The sequence below is a fragment of the Eptesicus fuscus genome, chromosome 1 (assembly GCF_027574615.1).
Source record: "Eptesicus fuscus isolate TK198812 chromosome 1, DD_ASM_mEF_20220401, whole genome shotgun sequence".
Classification (NCBI taxonomy): domain Eukaryota; kingdom Metazoa; phylum Chordata; class Mammalia; order Chiroptera; family Vespertilionidae; genus Eptesicus; species Eptesicus fuscus.
This window is the reverse complement of record NC_072473.1, coordinates 134,176,435-134,203,405: the sequence shown is the minus strand read 5'-3', so window position 1 is coordinate 134,203,405 and position 26,971 is coordinate 134,176,435. Positions and strand designations below refer to the sequence as shown.

At 44.5% G+C, this 26,971-nt stretch overlaps 1 protein-coding gene across 7 annotated transcripts in view; it reads right to left on the bottom strand.

The window, feature by feature from the left end:
* The window catches only part of CASK (calcium/calmodulin dependent serine protein kinase), a 291,959-nt gene that overhangs the window by 65,739 nt on the left and 199,249 nt on the right, over positions 1-26,971 (bottom strand). For all 7 annotated transcript variants that reach the window (XM_054714350.1, XM_054714353.1, XM_054714355.1 and 4 more), the window contains exons 9-11: positions 26,511-26,594; positions 16,579-16,678; positions 2,681-2,802 (exon numbers count right to left, since the gene is read on the bottom strand). In XM_054714350.1, the coding sequence (XP_054570325.1) occupies positions 2,681-2,802; positions 16,579-16,678; positions 26,511-26,594 (306 nt within the window). The remainder of the gene's footprint in view (positions 1-2,680; positions 2,803-16,578; positions 16,679-26,510; positions 26,595-26,971) is intronic.

Genomic DNA, 26,971 nt, shown 5'->3' with positions numbered 1-26,971 from the left:
CACGTTTTGTTCCCTCCAAATAAGTGCTAATAATCTCTCTTTGAATGTCGAGTTTGTTACTGTTTTAAACGCATCACTAGAGAAAATAAGATACCAGGTGAGCTTTAGTCTTCTATAGGAACGTAATCCTGTTTCTTGGCATCTTAAGAACAAGGCCCTCAAATTTAGCTCTTTGTGAATGAACAGGAACTGTTCCAATAGCATTAAGGTATTTTATAAACTGTCTCAGTGGGATTAAGTAACAGTCAATCCAAGGCCCACAAAACTACGCTACGAGGTGTCACTGCTTAGAATCCTTAAAAAAGAGCCGACATTGATTTTGCAAAACCAAACAATCTAAATCCAACTATGGGATATGGAACCTTCGAAGGAAGGATCACGAAGGGTCAAAGTTTGAAAAGCTTCTTCTCAAGAGTTGGCCAGACTGTGTTCCTTTTTGGGTGCATACTGCAAGCATTTAAGTATTAAAAACATTTTAATGGGCCTGGCTGGTGTGGCTCAGTGGTTGAGCATCAACCTATGAACCAGGAGGTCAAGGGTTCGATTCCCGGTCAGGGCACATGCCTGGGTTGCAGGGCTCCATCCCCAGTGTGGGGCATGCAGGAGGCAGCCGATCCATGATTCTCTTTCATCATGGATGTTTCTCTCTCCCTTCCTCTCTCTGAAATCAATCCTATATAATAAAGAGGTAATATGCAAATGGTCGATACACCGTGACACATAATGACCAATCACCAGGTCGGCAGGGCAGCGAGCTACATGCAGCGAAGAGCTACAGCGGCGGTGGGCGGGGCGGCCAGCTGAGGCAAGTGGCAGCGAGCTACTTGTGCACAGATTCATGTGCAGGGCCACTAGTAAAAACATATTTAAAAAAAGTGTAAAAAACCAAATAAAACCATTTGAATGGTTTCTCCATGTGGCAGGTGAATACTTCATTGACTACTTTACTGAGATGTAGCCTCTTAGCTCTGAAGCAAGAGCCGAGAAGCGCATGTCTAGGCTGTCGGTCATGATAGCTCACGTTGCCCGTGCTGATTAAGCTTTCACCGAAGGGTGGCTCAGTTTGGATCTTTAGAACCAAGCGCCTCCCAACACTGCCCTGGGCCGGCCTCACAGCCAGTCACCGCAGGAAGGGCCTGGGGTTCACGTGGAGCCTCAGCTGCCCAATTCTGCAGACGTGGCGTCTTGTCAGCGAGCAGAGCCCCTTTGAAACCCAGGGGCCCTGGTAGAAAGATGCTGATACCATAGACACATCTTTGAGTTTATGATCCAGAAGCACCCACAAGAACTGGAAGCGTGTCTTTCCTCTCCCAAATCTGAGTCTCTTCTGAAGTTATAACAACGTCTACCCAAGAATGCAGCCGTTCTTCCAGATAAAGGTTTCCGTGAGGCCTGAGGCTAGCATTGGGCAAGAGCTGCTGGCTGGCCCTGCTCCAGAGGCCAGCCTGTCTCTACCCCACCCCCCGCCCTTCCCTGTGAATGCTAGCCATGCTCTGGTATTCCCCTGAGTCTCAGGTGTGGGGTGCTCGGATCCCTTGTTGTATTAGTGAGAAAAAGACAACTTCAAAAACCAATGTGGGTGTTGCTGAGCCTTTAAGTAACAAGAAGTCCTGGATCTAGAGAAGGTCAGTAAATCTCAGCAAAGACCTAGCCACCGACTGCACTAAATAAGCCGAACTCGGCGCTCAGCGGCAGCGTCCTTCATCCATCGCATGGCCTGGGCCCAGCGAAGGGCATGCCTCTGCAGGAGGCGCACACTGTGCAAGCTCTGCATCAGATGCACCAATGACAGAGGACAACGGAGATGCAAAGAGCCAGGACTAGAGGTCAAAGTCTGCTTTAAATAACACATCATAATGACAACCTTGACATCTTACTAAAATGTGCCTGAGCTGAAGGAGGATGGGTACGATCAGCTTGATTTCTCTTTGCAGCTCGACTTGCTCTCAATGGACCTGTCCTATCCACACTAATAAAAGAGCAACATGCAAATTGACCATACCTTCGTGATGCCCACCAGCCAATCAGGAGTGAGCATGCAAATTAACCCAACAAAGATGGCGGGATACTTTGCACATGCAGGCACCGAATGCCCCAGCCGCTCCGGGCCTCTGGGCAGCAGGGGAAGGCAGAAAGGTGGCTCTGGGCCGAGTGAAGGTGGTTCCGGCAGCCAGGGGAAGGAAGGCCCATTCTTGCACAAATCTTTGTGCATTGGGCCTCTAGTTTCATAATGAAGTGCATTCTTTGTTTTCAGGAGGAGACACCAAGTCTACGAAAACTGGCAATATCAAATCTGAAATGTGTGACCATGGTCCATTACCCAATATTTTCTTTGCTTTTCTCTCTCCTATACTCATGCTTGAGGTGCAACGTTTTGAAAACAATGTTTAAAGCAGTGAAAAGTAACCACGGCTAAGATCAATGGATTCTTCTAAGAGAAATACACATGCAGGATTTTTTCACCATGCCCTGTTAGGCTGTATTGTCTTGTGCTCGTTGTAAAGTGCTAGGTTATCTAGCACTTTATTTTAGTTATGAATCTGTGATGAACGATTTCCCACAGACTTAAGGCAACTGACAAAGGACTATTATTATAGACATTGAGAAATTAATATAAAGTAAAATGACACGCTAAATACTAGTACTTACCCCCCAAATAATAATAAAAAGGAAGACTTACGTCTAGTAGCGTGTGGAGATGCTGGTCTTGGAAAACGCTGTGTAGAAAGTCTAAGTCCTTCTCGCTGCAGTCTGTGAGTGCGTGGATCTCTTCCAGGCTGTCCAGCACCTGTGAGACGGCTCCTAGAGGAACAGACAGAACAACAGCCGGCACACCAAGTCAATGGCAGACCAACCTTGGCAATCGACATGCCGCATTTCAGAACAATGGGCTGACAAGCAGACGTCAAAGTCTAGTGTCCTTAGCGAAGGATGGCCTTACATAGAATTTCATATCTTTCAGGATAGAGTATTTTTGCTGAGTTTATGTTCTTAACAATATAATGTGTGCTCTTCATTTTTCAAAGGCAATTGAAGCTGGTCTTACTTGAATTAAGGAAATTGATCAACTATAATTGAGCTACTAGAAGACCTGGGTTTTAGCAAGCTACCCATCAGAGGAATGTGTGTCCCATGATCCCGTGATGTGCTGGGATATCACAGAAGTAACATGGAAGGTAAAGCCAGATCTGAGGGACCAACCCCTTCAACGGGGCGCCCCTGCTGTGTAAAATAGGCTTCTGAGGACTTTCAAGGCTCAAACTTAAATTAGCAAATATCTCAACCCATTCTTTTTTCTTTGTTCACATACAAAGTCAAGAGAAGCAAGTCATCCTCGGCCTTCTGGGCCCTTTCTATTCAGAAGACAAAGACGAAGGCTAAGTATACTGACTGACACTTCCAAACATAATCTTACATATGGTAATAAAAGCCTAATATGCTAAGTATCCATTTAACCAATCAAAGCATAATATGCTAAGGCTGCTCAATCACTTGCTATGATGTGCACTGACCACCAGGGGGCAGATGCTTCGACTGGTAGGTTAGCTTGCTGCTGGGGTCCGGCCGATCGGGACTGACCGAGATGGACTGGACACACCCTGGAGCCCTCCCGCGGTCCCTCCCTGGCTTTAGATGAAGATACAAATCTGGAACCTGTCTGTTCTGGAACTCGATGCTGTTTCTAATTACTTCTGTCTTGGACCTTATCCATTCGCACGCATTTATTGGTAAGAATGTAAATGGGTACCACTTTTCCAGAAAGCCATCTGGTAACAGAACAAGGAGCCTTAAAAATGCTCATGAGCTTTGATTCAGTAGTTCCATTTACAAAACCCAGCTTAAGGAAAAACAGGAAATGCAGAAAAAGGACTATGTATAAAGGTATTTATAATACAAAATGGAAGAAAATCTAACAATTAGAGAATGACCACATCAAGTACAGAACATCTATAGAATGGACTATGTAGCCAAATGAAAACTGCTTTTAAAGACTTTTAAGAACAGAAATCCTCATGCTATAAAATTCGACAAAGCAGAATATAAAACTGCATAAATGGAATTTTTCCCAATTATGACTGATAAATAGTCAGAAAAAAACCCAGAATGGAATACACCAAAAGGGTAACAGTAGTTATCTGTATTTTCCTATTTAGACTTCATCCTGTTCTTGTCCATATGTTCCATGTTTTCTCCACTAGAAAACAAGTTGCTATATAAGCAACCGCTTCTTTGTGGTACTATCTATATATATAAAGGCCTAAGTGACCAGCCTACCAGCCGACCGTTCAATGGTCCAACCAGTAGCTATGACATGCACTCACCACCAGGGGGAAGACATTCAACACAGGAGCTGCCAAGCAACAGCAACTGTGCAGAGTGCCCTCTCGCACTCCGGGACCCCTCAGGGGATGTCGGACTGCCAGTTTCGGCCCGATCCCTGCAGGTCAGGCTGAGGGACCCCACCTGCTGGAGGGACCCTGCTCACTCCACAGACACCCTTTGAGCTCCGGTGCTGCCCCAGGTGCGGTCGGCCCGGAGGGACTGAGGGGGGTTGGCTCCAGGGCGTGTCCAGCCGGTCTCGCCCAGTCCCACCCTGCCAGCCACTTTCTAATTAATTTACTTTCAATGTGCATGAATCCATGCACTGGGCCTCTAATTTAATTATGTTAGAGATGTGGGGCTTGAGCTATAAATCAAGTGGTTATTCACATGGAAATTACTGTGGCCATTTTTTTTTAAATTTGATTTTTTTTTTTTGAGATTCACATCCAGTTGTAAGAAACAATACAGACAGATCTCACGTGCGCTCCCCCCAGGTTCCCTCAATCGTACCATCTTGGGAAACTGTCATGCAATACCACAATGGGGATACTGACACTGATACAAGTTAGGCTACAGAATATTCCCATCACCACCTTTTAAAGGCACATTCATTTCCCTCCCCCCTACTCCCTCGTAACCTCTGACAACTACTAATCTGTTCTTCATGTCTATACTTTTGTCATTTCAAGGATGCTATATCAATGAAACACACAGTATGCAACCTTTTGGGATTGGCTTTTTTGACCCAGGATAATTCTCTGGAGGTTCATCCAGGTTGTTGCGTGTATCAATAATTTAATCCTTTTATTTATTTTTAAAATATATTTTTATTGACTTCAGAGAGAAAGAAAGAAGGAAAAAGAGAGAAACATCAGTGATGAGGGAGAAGCATGGATCGGCTGCCTCCTGCACGCCCCACACTGGGGATGGAGTCTACAACCCGGCATGTGCCCTGACCTGTAGTCGAACCATGACCTCCTGGTTCATAGGTGGACGCTCAACCAATGAGCCACACCGGCTGGGCTAATTTAATCCTTTTTAATGTTGGGTAGTATTCCATGGATGTACCACAGTTTGACCATTCATTCATTGTTGAAGGGACTGTGGCTATCTTTTACTTTTGAATAATTATGGACACCAGGCTATTGATATTCTTTCACTGAAAACATTAAGTGGATGTGAATGGGATAAAAAGGTACAAGGCAGAAATCAATCCTCATTTTCCCCGCTTGTTTCTGAAAAGGTATTAACCTAATCCACCTCCTTCTACCTGCTCTTCTCAGGACTTTTCCTTTGTTCTGAGTAGGAAAAAAATCTGGAAATGAGTTCAAGGCCAGCTCATTCATCATCCTTTACTGAAAGCCTTGGAAAGCAAGAGATGATATGAAATTAGTCCCAAATGTTCCAGGGAACTCCCGACCCCAGTGCACTATCAACAGCAGAAGTAGAGGACTCGAGCTTTATGAAGTTACTAAAGCCAATTCTAAACTTCTGGACTTATGGCACTGCAATGACAAAAATACTAGTGAAAAAAAAATTTTTTGTATATTAAAAAAATCCAACAGATACCATGGAAACCTAATAATCATTTTCACTCAGTTATTTTAGTGCAATCTTATCTAATTTTTATTGTTTTTTTCCAACATCACTTATACGGCTGATATATAATCTAGGTAGAAGATGATTAAAATAGTCCAGCGCCGTGGCTCAGTGGTTGAGCGTCGACCTATGAACTACTAGGAGGTTGTGGTTCAATTCCCGGTCAGGGCACAGGCCTGGGTTGCGGGCTCCATCCCCAGTAGGGGACGTGCAAGAGGCAGCCGATCCATGGTTCTCTCTCATCATGGATGTTTCTCTCTCTCTTTCTCCCTCTCCCTTCCTCTCTGTAATCAATAAAAATCTAAAAAAAAAAAAAAGATTAAAATAAAACATCCTTGTACCTAGTGAATACTAAGGCGGAAAGTATAACGGCTGGGAAGTAATTATGGCTGAACCAGACCAATGTATCATTTGTTGGTCTGTGAACTCCCAAAGGTCCGTGCAATTCCTTTCCCGCCTACACACTCCATGTGTCACCCTACGTGTGTACTTGTTTATGCTCCTTTTCTGTGCTGTGAGGTCCTTAAGGCAGGTCTATATTTGATTCATTTTGTAACACCACAAGGTATGCACTGAATTAATGAAGCACTTACAAAACATCATAATAGCAGCAGCTCCTGATTCTTGAGCATTTATTATGTGCCAGGCACATCCTCAGGAAAATGCAGCAAGGCAGATGTATTACCTGACCTTTCTAGATGGGGAGGGGAGGTTCAGAGGTCAAGGAAGGCCCCAGCTCCAAGTAGCAGAGCCAGGACTCAACTCTGGTGTCTTGCTTCAAAATCTATGCCCAGCCTGACTACGACACTGACTGGCCAAATCAGAAAAGATAGGGGAACCTTCAACAAGAAGTTACATGTGGTTTATGTGTGGATATGGTGGTTAAGAAAGAACTTGAACCCTTGTGAGCCAGACAATAACCAAAATCTTTATTGAACGGTCCTGCCTTTTGCCAGATGCAAGGCAGGAGCTTCCGAGAAAGCAGGTGTGAGCTCTGGCCCCGAGGAAGACTCTCAGGCTGCTGTGTAGTCAGCCTGAAGTAAATGGGCGCAGAAATTGGTGAGGAGTTGGATGAGTCTAATCTGCGTGTAGGCCCAGTGGATGGGTAGCTGGGAAACAAAGGCATCTGTTAACCTGCTTCCAGAAGGCGAGACCCAGGGGGTGGACAGGCCTATGTAACCACTTTGAATCTCTACCTTTTCGGATCTGATTTAGTCTCGTCTTGTGCCCTGATGTGATTCACTTTGTGAATTTTCAACCACGAGAGGAAGCATTTCCATAGCTGTCCTCAAGTTGCCTATTTCTAACTCTGAAAAGCACCCCTGATTTTAACTTTCTGAAATTAGGTAGGGAAATTAGTTTGTGTGCCATTTCTCCTTTGTCTTGTCAAGTTGAATAAACACTATTTTTGGTCTAATCTCAGAATCTTTGTTCACCTTTGATCATTTTTGCACCTTTCATTGACACCTCCTCCTAGTTCTGTTCTTTCTTTCTTTGCGTGTGGCCAAACCATAGACACAGTTTTAGTCTGACAGATGTACACTGTGGAGAGCGGCTACAGTGTTTGGACAGGTTCAAGCCTGGGACTAAGGAGAGGGCATGATCCTCTCGTGGCAAAGCCACGTGCAAGTCCCAGCACAGTTACAGCCAAAGGCTATGGTTGTAAGCTTGACCTTATGGTCAGAACCTGTGGCCCCACGTGGCTGAGTGAAATGGGCTGCAGGAGGTGCAGCAAGTAAACAAAGCTTGATCAGGTGCATGTAACTGAGTAGGTTCGAAACCCCATGAGAATGTTGTAAACATCTTGACCACGACCTTACTTTGCCTCATGGCATCTGCTATAAAATAAAGACCCGGCTTGCAGGCCGTGGCACTGTCTCTCCATCAGAGAAGGCAGTGTCCCTCCCAGACCCAGCTTTATTCTCTTGTCTGTGTTTTCTAATCCTTCACTGCCCCCCGCCCCTTCAGGTTCACCCACGGCCGTGCTGAGTGCTGCACAGTATATAACTGATACCTGTAGTTCAATACCAAGGCCATCTAAAAGTCCCATAATTTTTAAATTCATCATCAACCCTAAATGTACACAAATACATTCCTGGGGCTTTTTCATTGCTATTTGTGTTATTTAAAAAAAAGTCTTCATTGATTTCAGAGAGGAAGGGAGAGGGAGAGAGAGATAGAAACATCAATGATGAGGAAGAATCACTGATCAGCTGCCTCCTACATGCCCCCTACTGGGGATCTGCCTGCAATCTGGGCATGTGCTCTTGACTGGAATTGAACCTGGGACCCTTTGGTCTGAAGGCTGACACTCTACCCACTGAGCCAAACCAGCTAGGGCCATTGCTATTTGTTTTAAAATGAGGCAGCAGTAAAAATGAATACAACGCATGCACAGGCTCTTAAGCTGCTACTAGCATTTATTTTGTTGATCGATACTGTCAAATCTGAAAGAACGATTTACTTTTCTCAAAAACTGAAAAGGATGTTTTTATATAAGACCTCTGTATAAGCTTGTAACTACCTTGAAGAAAATCAACCAATAAAAGAGTACACGAGTTCACCCCTCTAACTAATGGCGGGACTGTGGGTATCCTATTCATGCTTGTATTCCAGATTGCGCTTGCATTGTGCTTTAACCACAATAAAATGTGTTCCATTAAAATTGAATTTTCAGAGAAAATTCTGAAGAACTGAAAATAAAGTATCATAACAAAATCAGAAAAAAACACACACCAGTTAATTTAAAACTGATAGACACAACAGTATGGTGATTACCAGAGGGAAAGGGAGTGTGTGTGTGTGGGGAAGGTAGGAGAGGGTGAAGGGAGGGATAAATGGTGATGGAAGGAGACTTGACTTGGGCTGGTGAACACACACTACAGTATACAGATGGTACATTGTAGAATTGTACACCTGAAGTCACTCCCAATAAATGCAATACAAATTAAAAAAAGAAAATTATTTTAATACTTATCCTATATAATTAACAGGCTAATATGCAAACTGTCCCCTCGACTGGAAGTTCGACCAAGAGTTTGACTAGGGGTTGGGGCCAGCTGGCCAACCGCCTGTGGACCCTCCCCCCACTGGCCCCGCCCCTGGTCAGCATCCCCGCCCCTGGTCGGCCTCCCCACCCAGATCAGGGGCGGGGCTGGCCAGCCAACTGCCCGCAGCCCCTCCCCCAAGCCAGTCCATGCCTGAATTCGTGCACTGGGCCTCTAGTATTTGTATAATAGTTCATAATATCCGAAGTGCTTTGACATTTATTTTATTTTATTTTATTTTATTTTATTTTTTACAGAGAGGAAGGAAGAGGGATAGAGAGCTAGAAACATCGATGAGAGAGAAACATCGACCAGCTGCCTCCTGCACAACCCCTACTGGGGATGTGCCCGCAGCCAAGGTACATGCCCTTGACCGGAATCGAACCTGGGACCCTTGAGTCCGCAGGCCGACGATCCATCCACTGAGCCAAACCAGTCAGGGCTGCTTTGACATTTATTGCCTTATGTGATGGCACAATAACTGTTCCCTGTAGACAAATATTTTCATATTTGAAGAAGCAGAGTTGCAGCAGTGGGTAAGTAACCCTGAGGCCCCAGCAGGGAGCAGAGGACCGAGTCCCGGGACCCAGGCCTCTGACAATCCACTGCAGACTGGCCCCATCTGGAACCACGTTTCTCCGTCATCCAGGTACCTGAATCGTTTGCATTCGGTAATGAGATGATATCCAATTTCTGTTCTCTCTTTCATCTCAACTTTACCATATAAGGTTTATTTTCTTTTAAAAAATATATTTTTATTGCTTTCAGAGAGGAAGAGGGAGAGAGAGAAACATCCATGATGAAAGAGGAGCATAGATCCACTGCTTCTTGCACGCCCCCTACTGGGGATCGAGCCCGTAACCTGGGCCTGTACCCTTGACTGGAATTGAACCCTGACCTCCTGGTTTATAGGTCGACACTCAACCACTGAGCCATGCTGGCCGGGCATAAGGTTTATTTTTTGAGGCCTTGATCCAAACTTTCACAATGATGAATTTATTAGGAAGTAATCAAGCTTTGCATTCAGAATAGTATTTTACTTTAATTTTGCATACTTCATTTGGTAATCAAGTTTGTATCTGAAAATCAGGATGATAATTGTAACTTTGAACATGTCTACTTTTTCTCAGACTCTCACTGATACCAATGGGTTTCTCAAAAGTTTTCTGCTGCCCTGGCTGGTTTGGCTCAGTGGATAGAGCGTCAGCCTGCGGACTGAAGGGTCCCAGGTTCCATTCTGGCCAAGGGTACATGCCCGGGTTGTAGGCTCGATCCCCAGTAGGGGGCGTACAGGAGGCAGCCGATCAATGATTCTCTCTCATCATGGATGTTTCTCTCTCCCTCTCCCTTCCTCTCTGAAATCAATAAAAATATTAAAAAAAAGTTTTCTGCTACTATTACGAAATAATCAACAAAGCAGAAAACTGTCAACTGTTTCAACACAGTTTTCTGAGTCTATTTTTTAAAATTTTACTGAAATTATTGGGGTGACATGGGTTAGTAAAAGGACACGGGTTTCAGGTGTACAATTCTGTCATCCATCATCTGCATATTGCGTTGTGTGCCCACCAACCAAAGTCAAATCATCTTCCGTCACCATAGATTTGTCCCCCTTGACCTTAACCCCGCCACCCCTCTTGCCTCTGGTAACCACCATACTGGTCTGTGTCTATGAGTTTCGGTGTCAAAGTCCTTTAAATAAACTCCTGCTGGCTAAGTGCCTATTCATACAAAGCGGTTACAAGTGGGAAGAGTCTTACATGTCAATAGCCGTTGACTTGTATGTGATAGGCAGCCCCGAAGATGGTCTCCGACATCCCTGCCTCCTGCCAGTCATGCTCCTGTACAAGCAACCACTTCCCCGGAGTGTGGCTTGGACTTACTAACTCACTTGTAAGGAACAGAATAGGGCGGAAGTGATAGGATGTCACTTCCAAGATTAGGTTATAAAGACCGTGGCTTCTCTCTCCGGCTCTCCCTCTTCCTTTTGTCCTTCTCTCATCATTCGTGCCGAGGGAGCGGGCTTCTGTGTTGTGAGCAGCCCTATGAACAGGCCCAACAGCCAGCGAGGAGCTGAAGGCTGCCAACAACCACGCGAGTGAGCCTGGAAGAGGACCCCTCCCCCCGACCACGGTTGGGCCTTCATGTGAGACTGCAGCTCTGGACGCCGGCTTGACTGCAGTCTCATTTTAAGTCGATGAAAATTCCCTCTTCATTTAGGGTAGGTGATCGGACATGCACACTACATGATCATGCTTTTCTCTCTTATTTGCAGCACCTGGGCAGTTTCTAAGGGCACTTTCTGTGCCCATAGAAACTGTGAGAAGATAAACGCTGCTTTGCCGTTATTCATTATACAGCGGCAGATAATACACGGTGAGAGTGTTATAGTCACGCACCGCTTAACATTAGGTTAATGACAGACCATATACACAGCGGTGGCCCCATAGACAGAACGGAGCTTTAAGTTCCCACTGCCTAGGCATGTAGCTGTCATGATGTTGTGGGGCAGCGCCTTCCTCACATATCTGTGGCGATGCTGGTTGACACGGACCCGCTGTGCTGCCAGTCACATAAAGCGCACCGCACACAATTACAGCGGAGGCCCTGCCACCCAGGTGTGTAAGTGCACTGTCGGGTGTGTGCACAGCGACAGCATGGCCTGATGACACATTTCTCAGGATGCATCCCGTTGCTAAGTGACAGAGGACTAGGTTAAATCAGCCAGAATTTGAGCTACAACTAACGTAACACAAGCATGCCAATGAATTCAATCATGAGCCTCCAGATCTCCTAATTTATCGCTGTCTCTTATATCCTTTCCCTCCAGTAAGCACAACATGAAGGAAAAATCTAAAATTATCTCCATAACAATTCCAGCTAAAATCAAAGAATAAACCTTATTCTTTGATTTTAGCTGGAATTGTTATGGAGATAATTAGAAAGTCATATGCAGTTTTAAGAAATAATACAGGGATCTCTTGTACACTTTGCTCAGTTTCTCCGCTGGTAAGATTTTACAAAACTACAGTGTAATAGCACAACCAGATACAAGGTGCCTGCCTTATTCAGACTGCCTTAGTTTTACTTGTACGTGTGTGTGTGTCATTTCTCACATACCTTTTACTTTAATATTCTCATACTCAAATCACATCCCTTTGTAATTAAAATCGACACATTACATGATTGTAAACGTTCTTTCTGGAGGTAAAAGTTGTTAAGAGACAGGAATTCAGTATTTTATTTCACAGCTCAATGTTAATAAACTGAAAAGAGAGTCAATAACAGAAAGTAATAAAAACCGCTCACAGATTATGTACGTGTCAAAGGCAAATTCACTTACCCGCAGTGTTCTTGAAAGCAAACGATAAAATAAAATGTTACCCTTCCCCCGGAATGAATGTTTGTGCTTGAAACTCATCTGTGAAATCATATTAAATGCAGGTAAAAATTTTAACACTGCCTCTTTGTCCTCCGAGAACAGAAGTGAGAAGTTAATATTATTTCTATAACAACGCCTCCGGAAATCAACACGCCCACGTTTTGAAGTTATGACCCGGCAGTGTTAAAATTCGCGATTACATATCGAAACACAGACAGCCAGCGAGGAAAATGTCAAGCTGATGTGAACCATGCAAAGCCAAATACTTTTGCATCGAAGAGAAACCTTAGAGGAAAACGAAGGGATACCTACTTTCGGCGGCTAGAAGTCCTAGGAGGAAGGCAGCGTATGGACAAACGACAAACAGTATGAATTTAGAGCAAGCAGGTTATCAAGCCACGTGGGCCCAGCCGCTGAGCCACAGACAGCCCCCGTGGCCTGAGCGCATTCAGTGGGACTGGTGGGGTTTCAGTCATCTGGGGGCTGGGTTCTGATTCTGCCCTCTTGGATGAGAACAGAGCATGTCCGCGTTGGGTTATCAAGTGACAAAGCTGCAATATACTGTTCAGCACAAGATTCAACGAAACAAATTTGAGCGAATATATTAACAGACTAATTTGAATAATCAAAATAGAAGAGAATCGCATATAAAAATTGCTCTACAAGGTCAGCAGCATTCCTACACCTGTTAGATTCTTTTCTTTTCTTTTTTTTTAAGATTCTTCTTTAGATGGCCAACGGGGAGGTGGATTCGTTTGAAATTCGTTTGTAAATTGCGATTTGAGGTAGAATTTTGCGGGGGACCAAAATAGGATTGTTAGCTTTTCATTTTGCGAAGCAGGTCATTAAAAAACATCGAAGTACCTAGCATTTATTGTCATGTCTGAGAAAGAATAGAAAAGGCCTTAGGTAAAGATGGAAAACAGTCCATCTTAAGAAAGGGTAGTTGGTGACCTTACACTGTTCTCTCCCTGACCCTCCTTACCCGCCCTCTTACACGCCCCCCAACCCCGCCCTTGAGCTCACGCTTTAGGGTTAGTTTTCTCTTTTCGCCCTGAGCTTAGAGGAACTTGAACTTTTATGTGCTCTCTGTTTCGTGCTGTAAACAAACGGATGCAGGTGGAAACAGACACGGTGGAAAGGACGACGTTGGGAACTTGAGATCAGTGGTGCAGAATGCAAGGGTTAGCATGACACAGAGAAGAATTTCGGTTTTAAATGAATGAAAATCTTCAAAAGGAAGGAGGAGAGAAAAAGAGAAATGAGTTACTTTATGAAAGGTAAAGCTCTCTTGTGACTCCAGCTGGGACTGGGACCGCCCTGCGCCGTGGGCTGCAGGAAGGAAGTTGCTGTGATAAACATGCCGATAAAGCAGGCACAGGGCCCCTCTACATCTCCACAGGGCTTCCTTTTAGAAATTAATTCGAGGGACATCGGAATAGTTTCTCCCAGCCATGGGAGAGTTGGGAAAATATTCTTCAAATGTCTTCTGTCTTTGACGTCTAAGTAGATAAAAATTCCCTCCTCATTTAGGGTCCATCAGACATGCGCGCTACAGAACATTCTTTTCTCTTTTATTGGCGGCCCCTGGACAGTGCTGACTAAACGTATTTGGGAGGCATTCAGCACATCGGATGAAGATAGAGAGTGCTTATAAGACCATTAAGATCCAGGAATTTAGGAAAGGGAAAACTGAGCGACTGATTCAGGCGTGGGCTTGAGGGCTCACCGCCGGGCAGGGTAAGAAATGTCCTTTTTGCTTAAAAAGAAGCACTGGCATCAGTCTCTCAAGCACACCATGCAGAGCCCGCACTGGGAAAGAGAAAACGCTGGGCCACAGAAGTGAATTTAACAGGAAGCACGCATGCCTGTAAGGAAAGGCCTGCTTTCCTGGCCCTGGAAAAGGAGCGCTTTTCAGAGAGGAGAGGGAGCTGAGGATACTCTGGCTGGGCAGAGGCCCGTTAAGGGGATGCGTGAGCGATCAGGGCTGTGCAGCCACACAGGGCCCGCCCTGCTCTGCAGGTCCATTTCGAAAACGAAAACGGTGTTCGAGGCTTTGATCTAAAAACTCCAAATACAGCCCACGCATGGGACTAGGCCATGTAGTCCCAGTACAACATAAGACCATTACTCAGCTGCTCCCCGGAGACAGGGCCAACTGCAAACTGAGTGTGAGGCCCGGCCGGTGTGGCTCAGTGGTTGAGCATCGATCTATGAGCCAGGAGGTCAGGGTTCGATTCCCGGTCAAGGGCACAGGCCCGGGTTGCGGGCTCGATCTCCAGTGTGGGGCGTGCAGGAGGCAGCTGATCTATGATTCTCTCTCATCATGGATGTTTCTCTCTCTCTCTCTCCCTCTCCCTTCCTCTCTGATATCAATAAAAACAACAACAACAACAAAAAACTGATCTTGGAATTAAACAAGCAAACAAACAAAAAAAAGGATTTAAAAAAAATAAAAAAATAAACCGAGTGTGAGGAGAAGAGAAAGAGGGTCCGAGCTAAGGAACAACAACAAAAAGCTACAGGTGGAGGGAACAAAAGGACTGACAGGGAACTAGAGGGAGCCCCGGGACCATGTCCACAAACCAGGGCCTTGCCTCCCCGCGGGAGGGGCTCTGGGCATTCCCAAGCCGGAACAAGAGGAAGACAGCCAGGCCTTCTCCTCAGTCTCTTCTCTAAGATTCCCACTTCGGAGTTTTCTGGAAATCACCTACACTCAGAGGAGGAAGGTTCACATCCCAGTTGGTAGAAGTCAAAATGAGGAACTACAGGGTGGGCAAAAGTAGGTGTCGAGTTGTTCATATAGAAAAGAACACAGCAATCTATAATAATAAAAGCGTAATATGCTAATTAGACCGGATGACCTTCTGGACAAAGCTGGGGCTTCTCAGGAAACCCGGGTCCCGAGTGCCAGAGGGAAGCCGGTGCTGGCAGCCAGGGGAAGGAAGGCCTACTCTTGCACAAATTTCGTGCACCGGGCCTCTAGTTAATAAATAACAATATGAGAATAAACCCTGTTTCGTGTACTCACAACTGTAAGCCTGCTTTTGCCCCACCCTGTACAGAGCTGATGCAAGGGGACCCGTGAGCCTGCTGTTCGGCACAAGGTGGAGGCATGTGCGCACATGTATGAACAGAGGGGAGAAGTGCAAGTGCTGCCCGATGCCCATGGTTGCCACAGGGAAGGATAAGCAACTCATGCTCCAGGAAGGGCCTGGATTCCCATGGTAATCTATGAACATTGAATGAGCCAGGTTGAGAGTACAAAAATCAACGCAACGGTGCAAAGTCAACCACGTGGCAAACACCGAGGGGCTTTAATGAAAGAAGGAAAGGCAGAAGGCAGAGGGTATATGAGGCAGGAGTTAAATTAATAAAGAAATACATAAATAAAATTAAAAACTATCACACATGCATTTATATATACATATATATGGATCCCATGGATTTTTAGGAAGTGATACTTGAGAAAATCTCACTGGTAAGATGAAAATCTGAGAATCTATAATAATAAAAGTGTAATATACTAATTAGACCAGACATCCTTCCGGATGACTTTCCGGACGAAGCCGGGGCTGCAAGGGAAGCCCGGGTCCCGGGTGCCAGAGGGAAGCCGGTGCCAGCAGCCGGGGGAAGGAAGGCCTCCTCTTGCATGAATTTTGTGCATCGGGCCTCTAGTTTTATAATATAATTTTGTGAACACTGGTGGGTATTTCAGGAATACCTACACATACATTTTATCGAAATAGGTAACTCTCCTATGTTCTTCTCCCGTGAATGCTTGCATACACGTGTTAGAGACTTTATAAAAAGAGAAGAACCTGGAAATTGTTTCAAGAGATAACTCACAAGACAGCTTTACACGGAAAGACTCAGTTAAAAGCAGTGTTGTGGCAAAGTCTGATCTGCTATGGTTGACAGGGGGGAAATCTTACACCAGGTCCAAGGTAATCAGAAAGATCCAGAAAGATGGACCACAGTGTGGGATGGATGAAGTGCAACCTGGGTCTGGAGTGGCGGAAAGGGAAGAAGCATTCTGAGGTGAAAAGAAACAAGTGACATTAAAAGGAACTGGACACATGTGGATGGTATTTGGTTGCTGCCAGACTTCCTAAGAATCACTCAGAGGATCTGACTAGTTCCACCGAAAAAGGCCGATTCCGAATGGAAGAGAAAGGAGGTAGACACCAAATGATTCACATCGGCGAATGGATGAATGGTTGTTACCTGAGGAGGTAGGGTCTTCGGAGAAATCTGGCAACTCTTCAGGGGGATCCCCATAGAATGAGTTGAATTTGTGACTTGACACAGCTGCTAGGACTGCACCCTAAAGCAAAGAGATGAAAAAAAATGAAAAGAAATACATAAATATAAAAATTAATGAACAAATGCTTACTTAAGGGTTATTCAGAAAAGCCAACTATATAGGATATGACAACTAGAAAAGGGATAGTTTTAAATAATTTCCTTTTAAAAATATTTTTATTGATTTCAGAGAGGAAGGGAGAGGGAGAGAGATAGAAACATCAATGGTGAGAGAGAATCATGGATCAGCTGTCTCCTGCACGCCCCACACTGGGGATCGAGCCCGCAACCTGGGCATGTGCCCTGACCGGGAATCAAACCCTGACCTCCTGGGTCATAGGTTGACGCTCAACCACTGAGCTATGACAGCTGGGCTAGTTTTAAATAGTTTTTGACTCCTTCAAATCAATCACATGTGCATATACCAGAATAACACTGTTGGGGATTGCAAAAGTATACGCCACCATTTACAGTACATCTCGAACTCAAACACATACCACAAATGGAATACTGTGCAGTCTCTATAAAATGATGCTGCAGAAGAATGTCTAAAGAAATGAAGATGCTTGTGAGGAGTTACATAAAAGAGCTTTAAAACAATCTACAATATGGCCTCATTTTTGGAAAAAAGCGTTAATCCTATATAATAAAGATGTAATATGCAAATGGTTGTTACGCCGTGAAGCGTAACGACCGACCCGAGTAACAACCAGATCACGGATCAGCAGGAGGGTGGGGCAGCAAGCTACAAGCGGGAGGTGGAGATCTACAGGAGGGGGCAGGGCAGCAAGCTATGAGGGGGGGGGGGCTGCAGGGGGAGCTACAGAAGGGCGGGGCAGTGGGCAGAGAGCTACTGGAGGGCGGCAGTGAGCTACTGGTGCATGTATTCGTGCGCAGGGCTACTAGTATAGATATAAGAGACTGAACATATACCAAAATGTTGTTAGCAATAATTATCTCTGGGTAGTAGGAATACGAGGCACTTTTCTTTCTTTAAGCCTCTCCCCACTTTCCTTTTGTTGTTAACAGTGACTATGTATAGCTCTTGTCGGGCCACACAGAAGAACCAAGCACACGTGACTCTTTCAAACCACACGCACAGCCTCTCCTGACTCCTAGTGAGTCATCCTGCGTGCATGACATCCCTCAGGACTGCTGGGCGGAAAAGGCTGGGCAGGATTGTTTCAGTAACTAGAAAAACCATACAAGTTATTTGGTCAAAATGTTCAACTCTTCGGGTGTGTTCCTTGGCTCTGCCAGTTTCCGGCCACACGAGGCTACTTGAGCCATTCATTTAACCCCGTCAGCTTTCTCCTTTGTAAGTGAGGATATTAAAACTGACATAACTTAGTGTAGGGTCGTCAAAAGTCATAATGTTCTGAAAGTGTCTGCAAACGGTAAGGCAGTTTGTAAATGCAAATAATTATGAACCCTCCATAGCTAGAACTTGAGCACAGCCTTTTTAAAAAATATATATTTTATTGATTTTTATAGAGAGGAAGGGAGAGGGATAGTTAGAAACATCGATGAGAGAGAAACATTGATCAGCTGCCTCCTGCACACCCCCTACTGGGGATGTGTCCACAACCAAGGTCCATGCCCTTGACCAGAATCGAACCCGGGACCCCTCAGTCTGCAGACCGACGCTCTATCCACTGAGCCAAACCGGCCAGGGTATGAGCACAGCCTATTGCTGCTCATTTAGGCAACCTCAGTATCAATGCACTGAAGTAGGCTTACATCTAAAATATTGAACTCTTCTGTTTTTCTGAAAAGAAAGAGAAATCTTTTAATTTGATTTTATATTTTTATTGATTTCAGAGAGGAAGGGAGAGGGAGAGAGAGACAGAAACATCAATGATGAGAGAGAATCATTGATGAGCCTGAAACCTGGGCATGTGCCCTTGACCTGGAATTGAACCTGGGACCCTTCAGTCTGCAGGCCAACGCTCTATCCACTGAGCCAAACTGGCTAGGGTAGAAAGATAAATCTTTTATGTTTACAGGCATTTAATAAATATATGAAAACATTAATAGAAATACATTTCTGCAAGATTCTTTTTTGTGTGGGGGGGAGGAGTCATGTTAGGGTTTCTTCCTTTCTTTTCTTTTAATCCTCACCCGAGGATATGTTTTCCATTGATTTCCAGAGAGAGGAAGGGAGTGGGGGAGAGAAACATCTACCTGAGAGAGACACTTCAATTGCTTGCCTCCCACATCCCCCGCTCCCAGGGCTGGGAAACCTGCAGGCAAGGCCCATGTCCTTGAGTGGGAATCGAGCCCGCGACCCTTCAGGCCACGGGCCAACGCTCTAACCACTGAGAAAAGCAGCCAGGGCAGGGTTTCTTCCTAAAAAATAGAAATGGAAAGAGACCGCAGAAAGGGAAGAACAAAAAGCAGAGAAGTGATCTAGGTGACACCATTCCAGGGAACGTTTTAGATTTCTCGAAGTCGAGGGTTAATGCACGAGAGGCTCTGAGCAGAATTTGATGAGACTGCCGAGTTCTTCTTTCCACAGTTGATGCTTATTTCACTTCACATATGACACATGTTCCCTAAAAGCTGGGTGGGAATGGAATTTTTCTGAATCAAACCATGTTTCCCACCCACTGAAACTAAAATTTTAGAGATGCCTTATTTTTACATCCAGATGAAGTCCAATTTAGTTTCTTAACACTGAAGGGAAAGATCTAGAAAGCACCATGTACAAGGGCCCTGAGAGGTAAATTCTTTTCAAACAATAGCAGCAAGTTCCTAATTTATCGGTCGTATGGCTAGTTTTGTTTATTTAGTTTCCTAAACTTAGTGACTGCGTGTGGTTTGAATTTTCAACACAAAGCTATTAGCAAATCAGCAAAAATGGTTCCAAGACTCTTTATAGATTTACTACAGGCCTGGTGCATGAAATTCATGCTCGGGTGGTGGTGGTGGGGGGTGTCCCTCAGCCTGGCCTGCACCCTCTCACAATCTGGGACCCCTCGGGGGATATCAGACTGCTGGTTTAGGCCCAATTCCCGCAGGCCCAATCGCCTGCCTGCCTGATCGCCCCTAACTACTCTGACTTCCTGGCTGATCACCCCTACCCACTTGCCTGCCTGCCTGATCGACCCTAACTGCTCACCTGCCTGCCTGATTGCCCCTAACCACCTCTGCCTCAGCCCCCACCGCCACAGCTTCATCTAGAAGGACATGCGGCTATCCGGTCTAATTAGCATATTACTCTTTTATTAGATAGGATAGAATTTTATTAGAGTTTGAGAGTTAAGCTTAGAGATGATTAATTCTAAAAAACTCATTTTGGCAGATGAGGAAACTGAGGTTCAGAGAGGCTTAGCAACCTGTTAAGGTTGCTGCCAACTTTGAGATAGAACCAAGAGTAGACAGAATTGAGGTCCTCTAACTACTCTCCCCAAATTAAGGGTTTTTACTATACCAGGGGTCAACAATTTTTTTTCTGTAAAAGGCCAAAGAGTAAATATTTTAGGGTTGAAGGCCATATGTTTTATGTTGCAACTACTCAACTCTGCCATTATAGTGTGAAAGCAGCCATAGACAATACATACATCAATGTACATGCTGTGTATCAATAAAACTTTATATGTAAAAATAGGTGGTGTGCCAGATTTGGACCACAGTTCATAGTTTGCTAACCCCCATTGTTTGCTAACCCTTCTATTAAAGAGCTCAGATATTATACAAAAAGTTATTTAAACTACCTACTTTATTAAATCCTTGATTAAAAAAAGTTTCTATCTAATTTAGTAAGTCTACTTTAGTTTGTTTTGAGAGTAAAACATATCAATTTGAGTTAAGAAAGTTCTTCACAATATGTTAAGACAACTAATATTAAAGATGCAATTTTCTACTGAGCAAATTAATCCAAAAAGGAGAAGGCAGATTCTAAACTCAAAGAAGAAGACACCTACAAATAATAAATTCTTAACTTGTTCATAGTTATAGCTCATATGCCGACCATCCAAATGGAATGCTGGCTGCTAAATGATTCTGTTTCATTTAAGGAAGTGAAAACAAGAAAATACTTAGCTCAGACTTCTGCTAAGTTCAACTACTCCATGCACTTAAGGAGGCAACCAAGTTAGCAAGTCAGGAATGAGAGAGTTGAACACAGATATATGGCTGCCTCGAAGACAAGAGCAAAAAACCAACACGTACTCCATTTTTGGTGCCCCCAACTGAGCTCAGAAACCATGAAGTTTGCTAGCCACAGGGCAGGGACCTTCTAACAAGTCTAAATACAAGACACACAGTGTAAGATGTAGAATAACTGGCTTTGTACACAGGTAGCAAGGTAACCCACAGTTATAGTGTAATGTACTTAAACTGGGAGAGGGCGAGGCTGAACAGAGATAACCAAGAGGCGGGAAAGTCAGTCCAAGGGTTTTGGTTGATTACATTTAAGAATTAGGTCCTGAATAGAAGGGAGGAGGAGAGACACAGAGCGAGAGAAACATTGATGTGAGAGAGACACATCAATCAGTTGTCTCCTGCACGAGCCCTGAGCCCCAACCGGGACTGGGGACCAAGCCTGCAACTGAGGTATGTGGCCTTGACTGCAACCTAACTTAAGACCCTTCAATCCTTGGGCTGACACTAACCACTGAGCAAAACAGACCAGGGCTAATATTAATAAACTAGAGGCCCGGTGCACAAATTCGAGCACCAGTGGGGGTCCCTCGGCCTGGCCTGCAGGATCGGGCTGAAACTGGCTCTCCGACAACCCCCGAGGGGTCCCAGATTGTGAGACAGTGCAGGCCAGGCCGAGGGAGGTTGGCTAGCTGGGGACTACAGGAGGGCTCCAGGGCGTGTCTGGCCCATCTCGCTCAGTCCCGATCGGCAGGACCCCAGCAGCAAGCTAACCTACCAGTTGGAGCGTCTGCCCCCTGGTGGTCAGTGCATGTCATAGCGAGCAGTTGAATGGCCTTAGCATATCATTAGCATATTATGCTTTGATTGGTTGACTGGATGACCGGACACTTAGCATATTAGGCTTTTATTATATAGGATTAAAATTAAAATGTAAGTAGGTACACACAGCTGGTGGCTGCTGCACTGGGTGGTGCAGTTCTATGAAGTCCTGGAAAACAGTGTTCCTAAGCAAACTTTCATGCACCGGGCCTCTAGTTTATTAATATTAGCCCTGGCTGGTTTTGCTCAGTGGTTAGTGTAAGCCCAAGTTCACGCACTCCAGGAGCCCCAGAGATCAATGCATTGGTAAGTCAGAGATGCATGCAGATGATACTTTTGCAATTTGTAAAACCAATAAAAGAAAATTGTAGAAAGTTACCAGAGATCAGACATCTCCCGCACTTTCTGTATATACAAGGAATACATGATTTTGTCCCCGACATTCAATCACATGAATTCAGTTCACCATGGCCTGAACGGCCTGCAACAAACCTACCCAAAAACAGTCTGTTGCTTCTATTTATACAGAATTTCTTCAACATACTTCACTGCAGGGGGATTTGCTTGCTAAATATAGAAATGATTCTTGAAGCAAAGGGGACGATTTCTAGAACAGACTCACTCCTGAGCCCCTTCCCTAGGGAGTCAAGTTCACACACCCACAGACCTTCCCCCTTGCCACCCCCGCATCTTGCTTAGCAACTCCTTCAAGCACGTGACAGCCAGGATTAGAGCCAGGGGTGCCTCCTTAAGACACACAGGGCACAGGTTTTCTAGATCTGGATGGCAGTCTGTCCCAGGCACCCCGATATTCCCTGTGAGAAAATGCAATCCTCATCATATCTAGTCTGGGCAGTTTATTAAAGGAAGTATTGTTTCTAGAGTATTGTTTCCCGGGGATTTTTAAAAATGAAAATAAATAAAAGGGCACCGCTTCAAAAATGGGGAAAAGGAATTTTCCATCATCATTCACAGATGTCAAATAAAATGATAAAATAGAGAAAAAGGAAAAGAAGTGTAGGATGGTAATTCAAATCACATGCAGGGCTCCATAAATGTGGAAAAAAATCTAGTTTGAAACAGTCTGAAAATGATGTGAGTGCTCTCTATTTATCCACATCATGCTCTCATTAGGGATTTATTGTCGCCTGTCGTGTGCTGTGGAGGTTAAATGCCAAAATGGAAGTGCAGCTGTGGAAAGGAACAACTTCTGATGGTAGAGTGTTGATACTATTATAACCAATACTGAGTAATGGTCTTGAAATTTCAGCAAAGTGAATGCTGTTTTATATTCTGGCATGGAGGATTCTGGCAAGGAGTAAAACTTTCTGAATGAGAAAAAGGTTGCAAAAACAATAAACTTGCTGGCCAAAACACCTGTTGGGGTGTAAGCCTCTTGGAGGGCAAGTAATTTATAGAGATCAAAAATCTTAAACACAGCCCTGGCTGGCGTGGCTCAGTTGGTTGAGCCTTATCTGAAAGGTAACCTGTTTGGTTCCTGATCAGGGCACATGCCCAGGTTATGGGTTCGGTCCCCAGTTGGGGTGCGTAATGGAGGCAACCCATCAATGTTTCTCTCTCACATTGGTGTTTCCCCCTCTCCCTCCTCCTCTCTCTAAAATAAATACAAACACTTAAAAAAATCTAAAACACATGTGTACACTTTGATGCCAACAATTCCAGTAGCAGAGTACTTACCCTAAGAATGTAATCAGAGCTATACAAAGGTTTGTTAAGGAAAACAGCCCGAGCAATGGTATTATGGCCATGGAAAACAGGCAGCAATCTCCACGTCTACCCACTGGGTCACTAAATTGCGACATGGACATATGATGGATTTTTGTAGAACCCTTACAGTTTGTGCCCAATAAGGTGGGCGGGTCAGAATCACTCATGGAGCTTTTCCAATAAACACACAGCCCTCCACCTACATGCCTGGGGCTGAGGGAGGAAGTAGGGGTCTCTCAGATGAGCTGAGTGGTGCAGTGAGCAGCTGTTACTATGGGAATGTGTCCTATCCCTTGAGTGTGCCACAGCGAAAGCCAGTATTTAAGCATATTTTGTGCCCGGCCGGTATGGCTCAGTGGTTGAGCATCAACCCATGAACCAAGAGGTCACTGATTTGATTCCCTGTCAGGACACATGCCCGGGTTGTGGGCTTGATCCCCAGTAGGAGGTGTGTAGGAGGCAGCCAATTCATGTTTCTTTTACTCTATGCCTCTCCCTTCCTCTTTCTAAAATCAATAAAAACATTTTTTTAAAAAGAATATTTTGTCACATGACATACAAAATTGATTTTAGATGTTATGAAATTCACATAACATAAAAGTAACCATTTTAAAGTGTGCAATACAGTGATCTGGTATCCTGTAACCTTGCTAAACTTATTTCTAATAGTTTTTGGAAGATTCCTTAGGATTTTTCTATATGCAGACTCATGCCATCTATAAACAAAGACAATTTTACTTTCTTTCCAATCTGGCTGCCTTTTATTTTGTTTTCTTGCTTACCGTATTTTCCGGCGTATAAGACGACTGGGCGTATAAGATTTTCCTGGGTTAAAAAGTCGTCTTATACGCCAGAAAATACGGTAGTCAGGAGTAGTATTGCAATAAAAATAAATATTAGTTGTGGTCTCATAGATACCGTATTTGCCGGCGTATAAGACGACTTTTTAACCCAGGAAAATCTTATACGCCCAGTCATCTTATATGCCGGAAAATATGGTAATTGTATAGAGTACCAGATCAAAGGTATTACCATTAAAATAATAATAAAACAGTAACAACAATAATAATGATTAGCAAATAAATCTACGGAACACTTACGACTGCTTTGTGCTCTGCTAACTGCTGTAATGTCTTAATTCATTAAAACCTTACAACAACCCTCTGAGTTAGCTCAAGTCTATACAGCTTGTAAGTGTCAGAGCCCGGTGCCACCTAAGGCGATGTCGCTCCATAGCCCCCTTTTCCCACAATGCTGCACTCCTCTCTTCTCACCACTAACAATAGAAGTTCCTCCTCTGACTAAGAGCAAAAGCAGCTTTCTCCTGCTTTCTGCGAACTTCCCTTTTAATCCTCGCCAAGGGAGGCAGACGGATTGGGTTGCTGCCCACCGCTTGAGAAGCTTAACATCAGTGTCCGGGAGGACATCAGTGTTCAGGAGGAAGGATGGACGCGCAGCTGCTCCCTGGGGAGAAGCTGTGTGGGGGGCTCTGGGAGGCAGGGAGATAGCAGAAGAGGGAGAAGGACTTCCTGGAGGGCAGGTGTGGCCTGTTTTCCCCAAGGGGCTGAGTCTCGCTCTGCTGATGTTCCCGATTCAAGGCTGTTTGGTGGGTCAGGAAACTTGAACTATCCCCGCACAGGGATGTGGTCAGTTCACATGACTGCTTTCTGCTGTGACAGCTCGGCTCTGGCCAAATACTTCTTAGTCACTACGTCGGCTATTTCGGGCCCAAGTCTGTGGCCCGGGGAGGAATGCAGCCCGTGTTTCTTGGGATGGGCGAACCTGAGCCACATGGTGAAAGGCCTGGATGTGTCCAGACTGAGAACATCACACAGGCAACGGCCCAGCATCAGTTAAGGAGACTTCAGGGAAGAAGTGAGAACGGAGCATAAGTAATGTTTCTTGGGGCGGGGAGAAGTGACTTCAAAAACAGATGACCAGCCCTAGCTGGCTTGTCCAGTGGTTAGAGCATCAGTCCTGCAGACCAAAGGGGCATGGGTTTGATTCTATTTTAAAAAAATATATTTTATTGATTTTTTTACAGAGAGGAAGAGAGAGGGATAGAGAGTTAGAAACATTGATCAGCTGCCTCCTGCACACCTCCCTACTGGGGATGTGCCCGCAACCAAGGTACATGTCCTTGACCGGAATCGAACCTGGGACCCTTGAGTCCGCAGGCTGACTCTCTATCCACTGAGCCAAACCGGTTTCGGCGGGTTTGATTCTTGGTCAAGGGCACATACCTGGATTGCAGGATTGATCCCCCGCCCTGGTGAGGGAGCACGTGGCAGGCAACCAATTGATGTGTCTCTCTCACAGCGAAATATCTCTCTCTCTCTCTCTCTCTCTCTCTCCCCCCTTGCTCCCTCCTTTCCACTCTCTCTAAAAATCATGGAAAAATATCCTCGGGTGAGGATTAAAACAAAAACAAAACAAAAAACAAAAAAAAAAAAAAAAAGCTGACCAAAATTCACTTTGGATAATAGGATGTTTTTCTTTCGCAGGCCACACTGCTTCAGGTTTATCACAGCAAAGAAATGCAAGTCTTGGGAAACTTCTTCGGTACCAGCTTAATAATCATTTTTGCCAAGAACTTGTAAAACAAAGAGAAAAGAGCCAGTTTGAGAGAATGTGGCCTGGCTTCACCTTCCATAATAATGGATAATAAGTCAGTTACTATTTTTAAAGGAATTGTATCTCTGCTATGAATTTGAAAAATCATACAAATTTAAAATATGACTTTTCTTCATTTAATAGAACTTAGTGTTTAGATTCACACTTAGGGATTACCGTACATGATTTAAAAAATTAAAATCTTATTGAAATGGTGGTAATTTTTGGAACTGAGAATTTAGCTAGAAAAACAATGGTCAGCACTAGGGTATATTCATGGGCCCCGGAACAGAATACAAACATGATCATCAAGTGCATGTCTGGCTTTTAAAATACACATATATTTTTTTTATTTCAGAGAGGAGGGAGAGGGGGAGAGAGATAGAAATATCAATGATGAGAGAGAATCATGGATCAGCTGCCTCCCGCACGCCCCACACTGGGGATCAAGCCCACAACTCGGGCCTGTGCCCTGACCAGGAATCAAACCCTGACCTCCGGGACCTGGTTCATAGGTAGATGGATGCTCAACCCCTGAGCCACGCTGGCCGGGAATGTGTGGCGTTTTGACGATTTCTTTAATTTACCTTTAGTTTCCTCCTTGCATTGAATTTCCTCAGCTGTTCTACTGTTTCCGGAAGATGAATCTTGTAGGCATAACGATCTCTCTCCTATAAAAACAAGAAGGACAATGATCATCCATAACTGTTTAAAAAAGTGAAGAAGCTTAACCTAAAACAAACGATAAAGTCCAAATTCTTAATGTGAACCAGACTGAATTGTAGGAGACAGGAGATTTTATTCCATGATTCTGATAAACATTCTCAAATGAGGCGTATGAAGATCAAAACGAAGAGAAAAGTAATACTTTATTTTCAGCAACAATAAAGGGCTGAAATAACAAGTCATATAATTTTCAGATATATGGCTAAAATAACTAAGCACATGGTGATTAAGGTCTGAAGTTACCTTGGACATGATCTTGTCGGTTAAAATGAGCATTTGAAAATTAACTTCATCACTGATCCCGCATTCTGAGTTGTGAGGA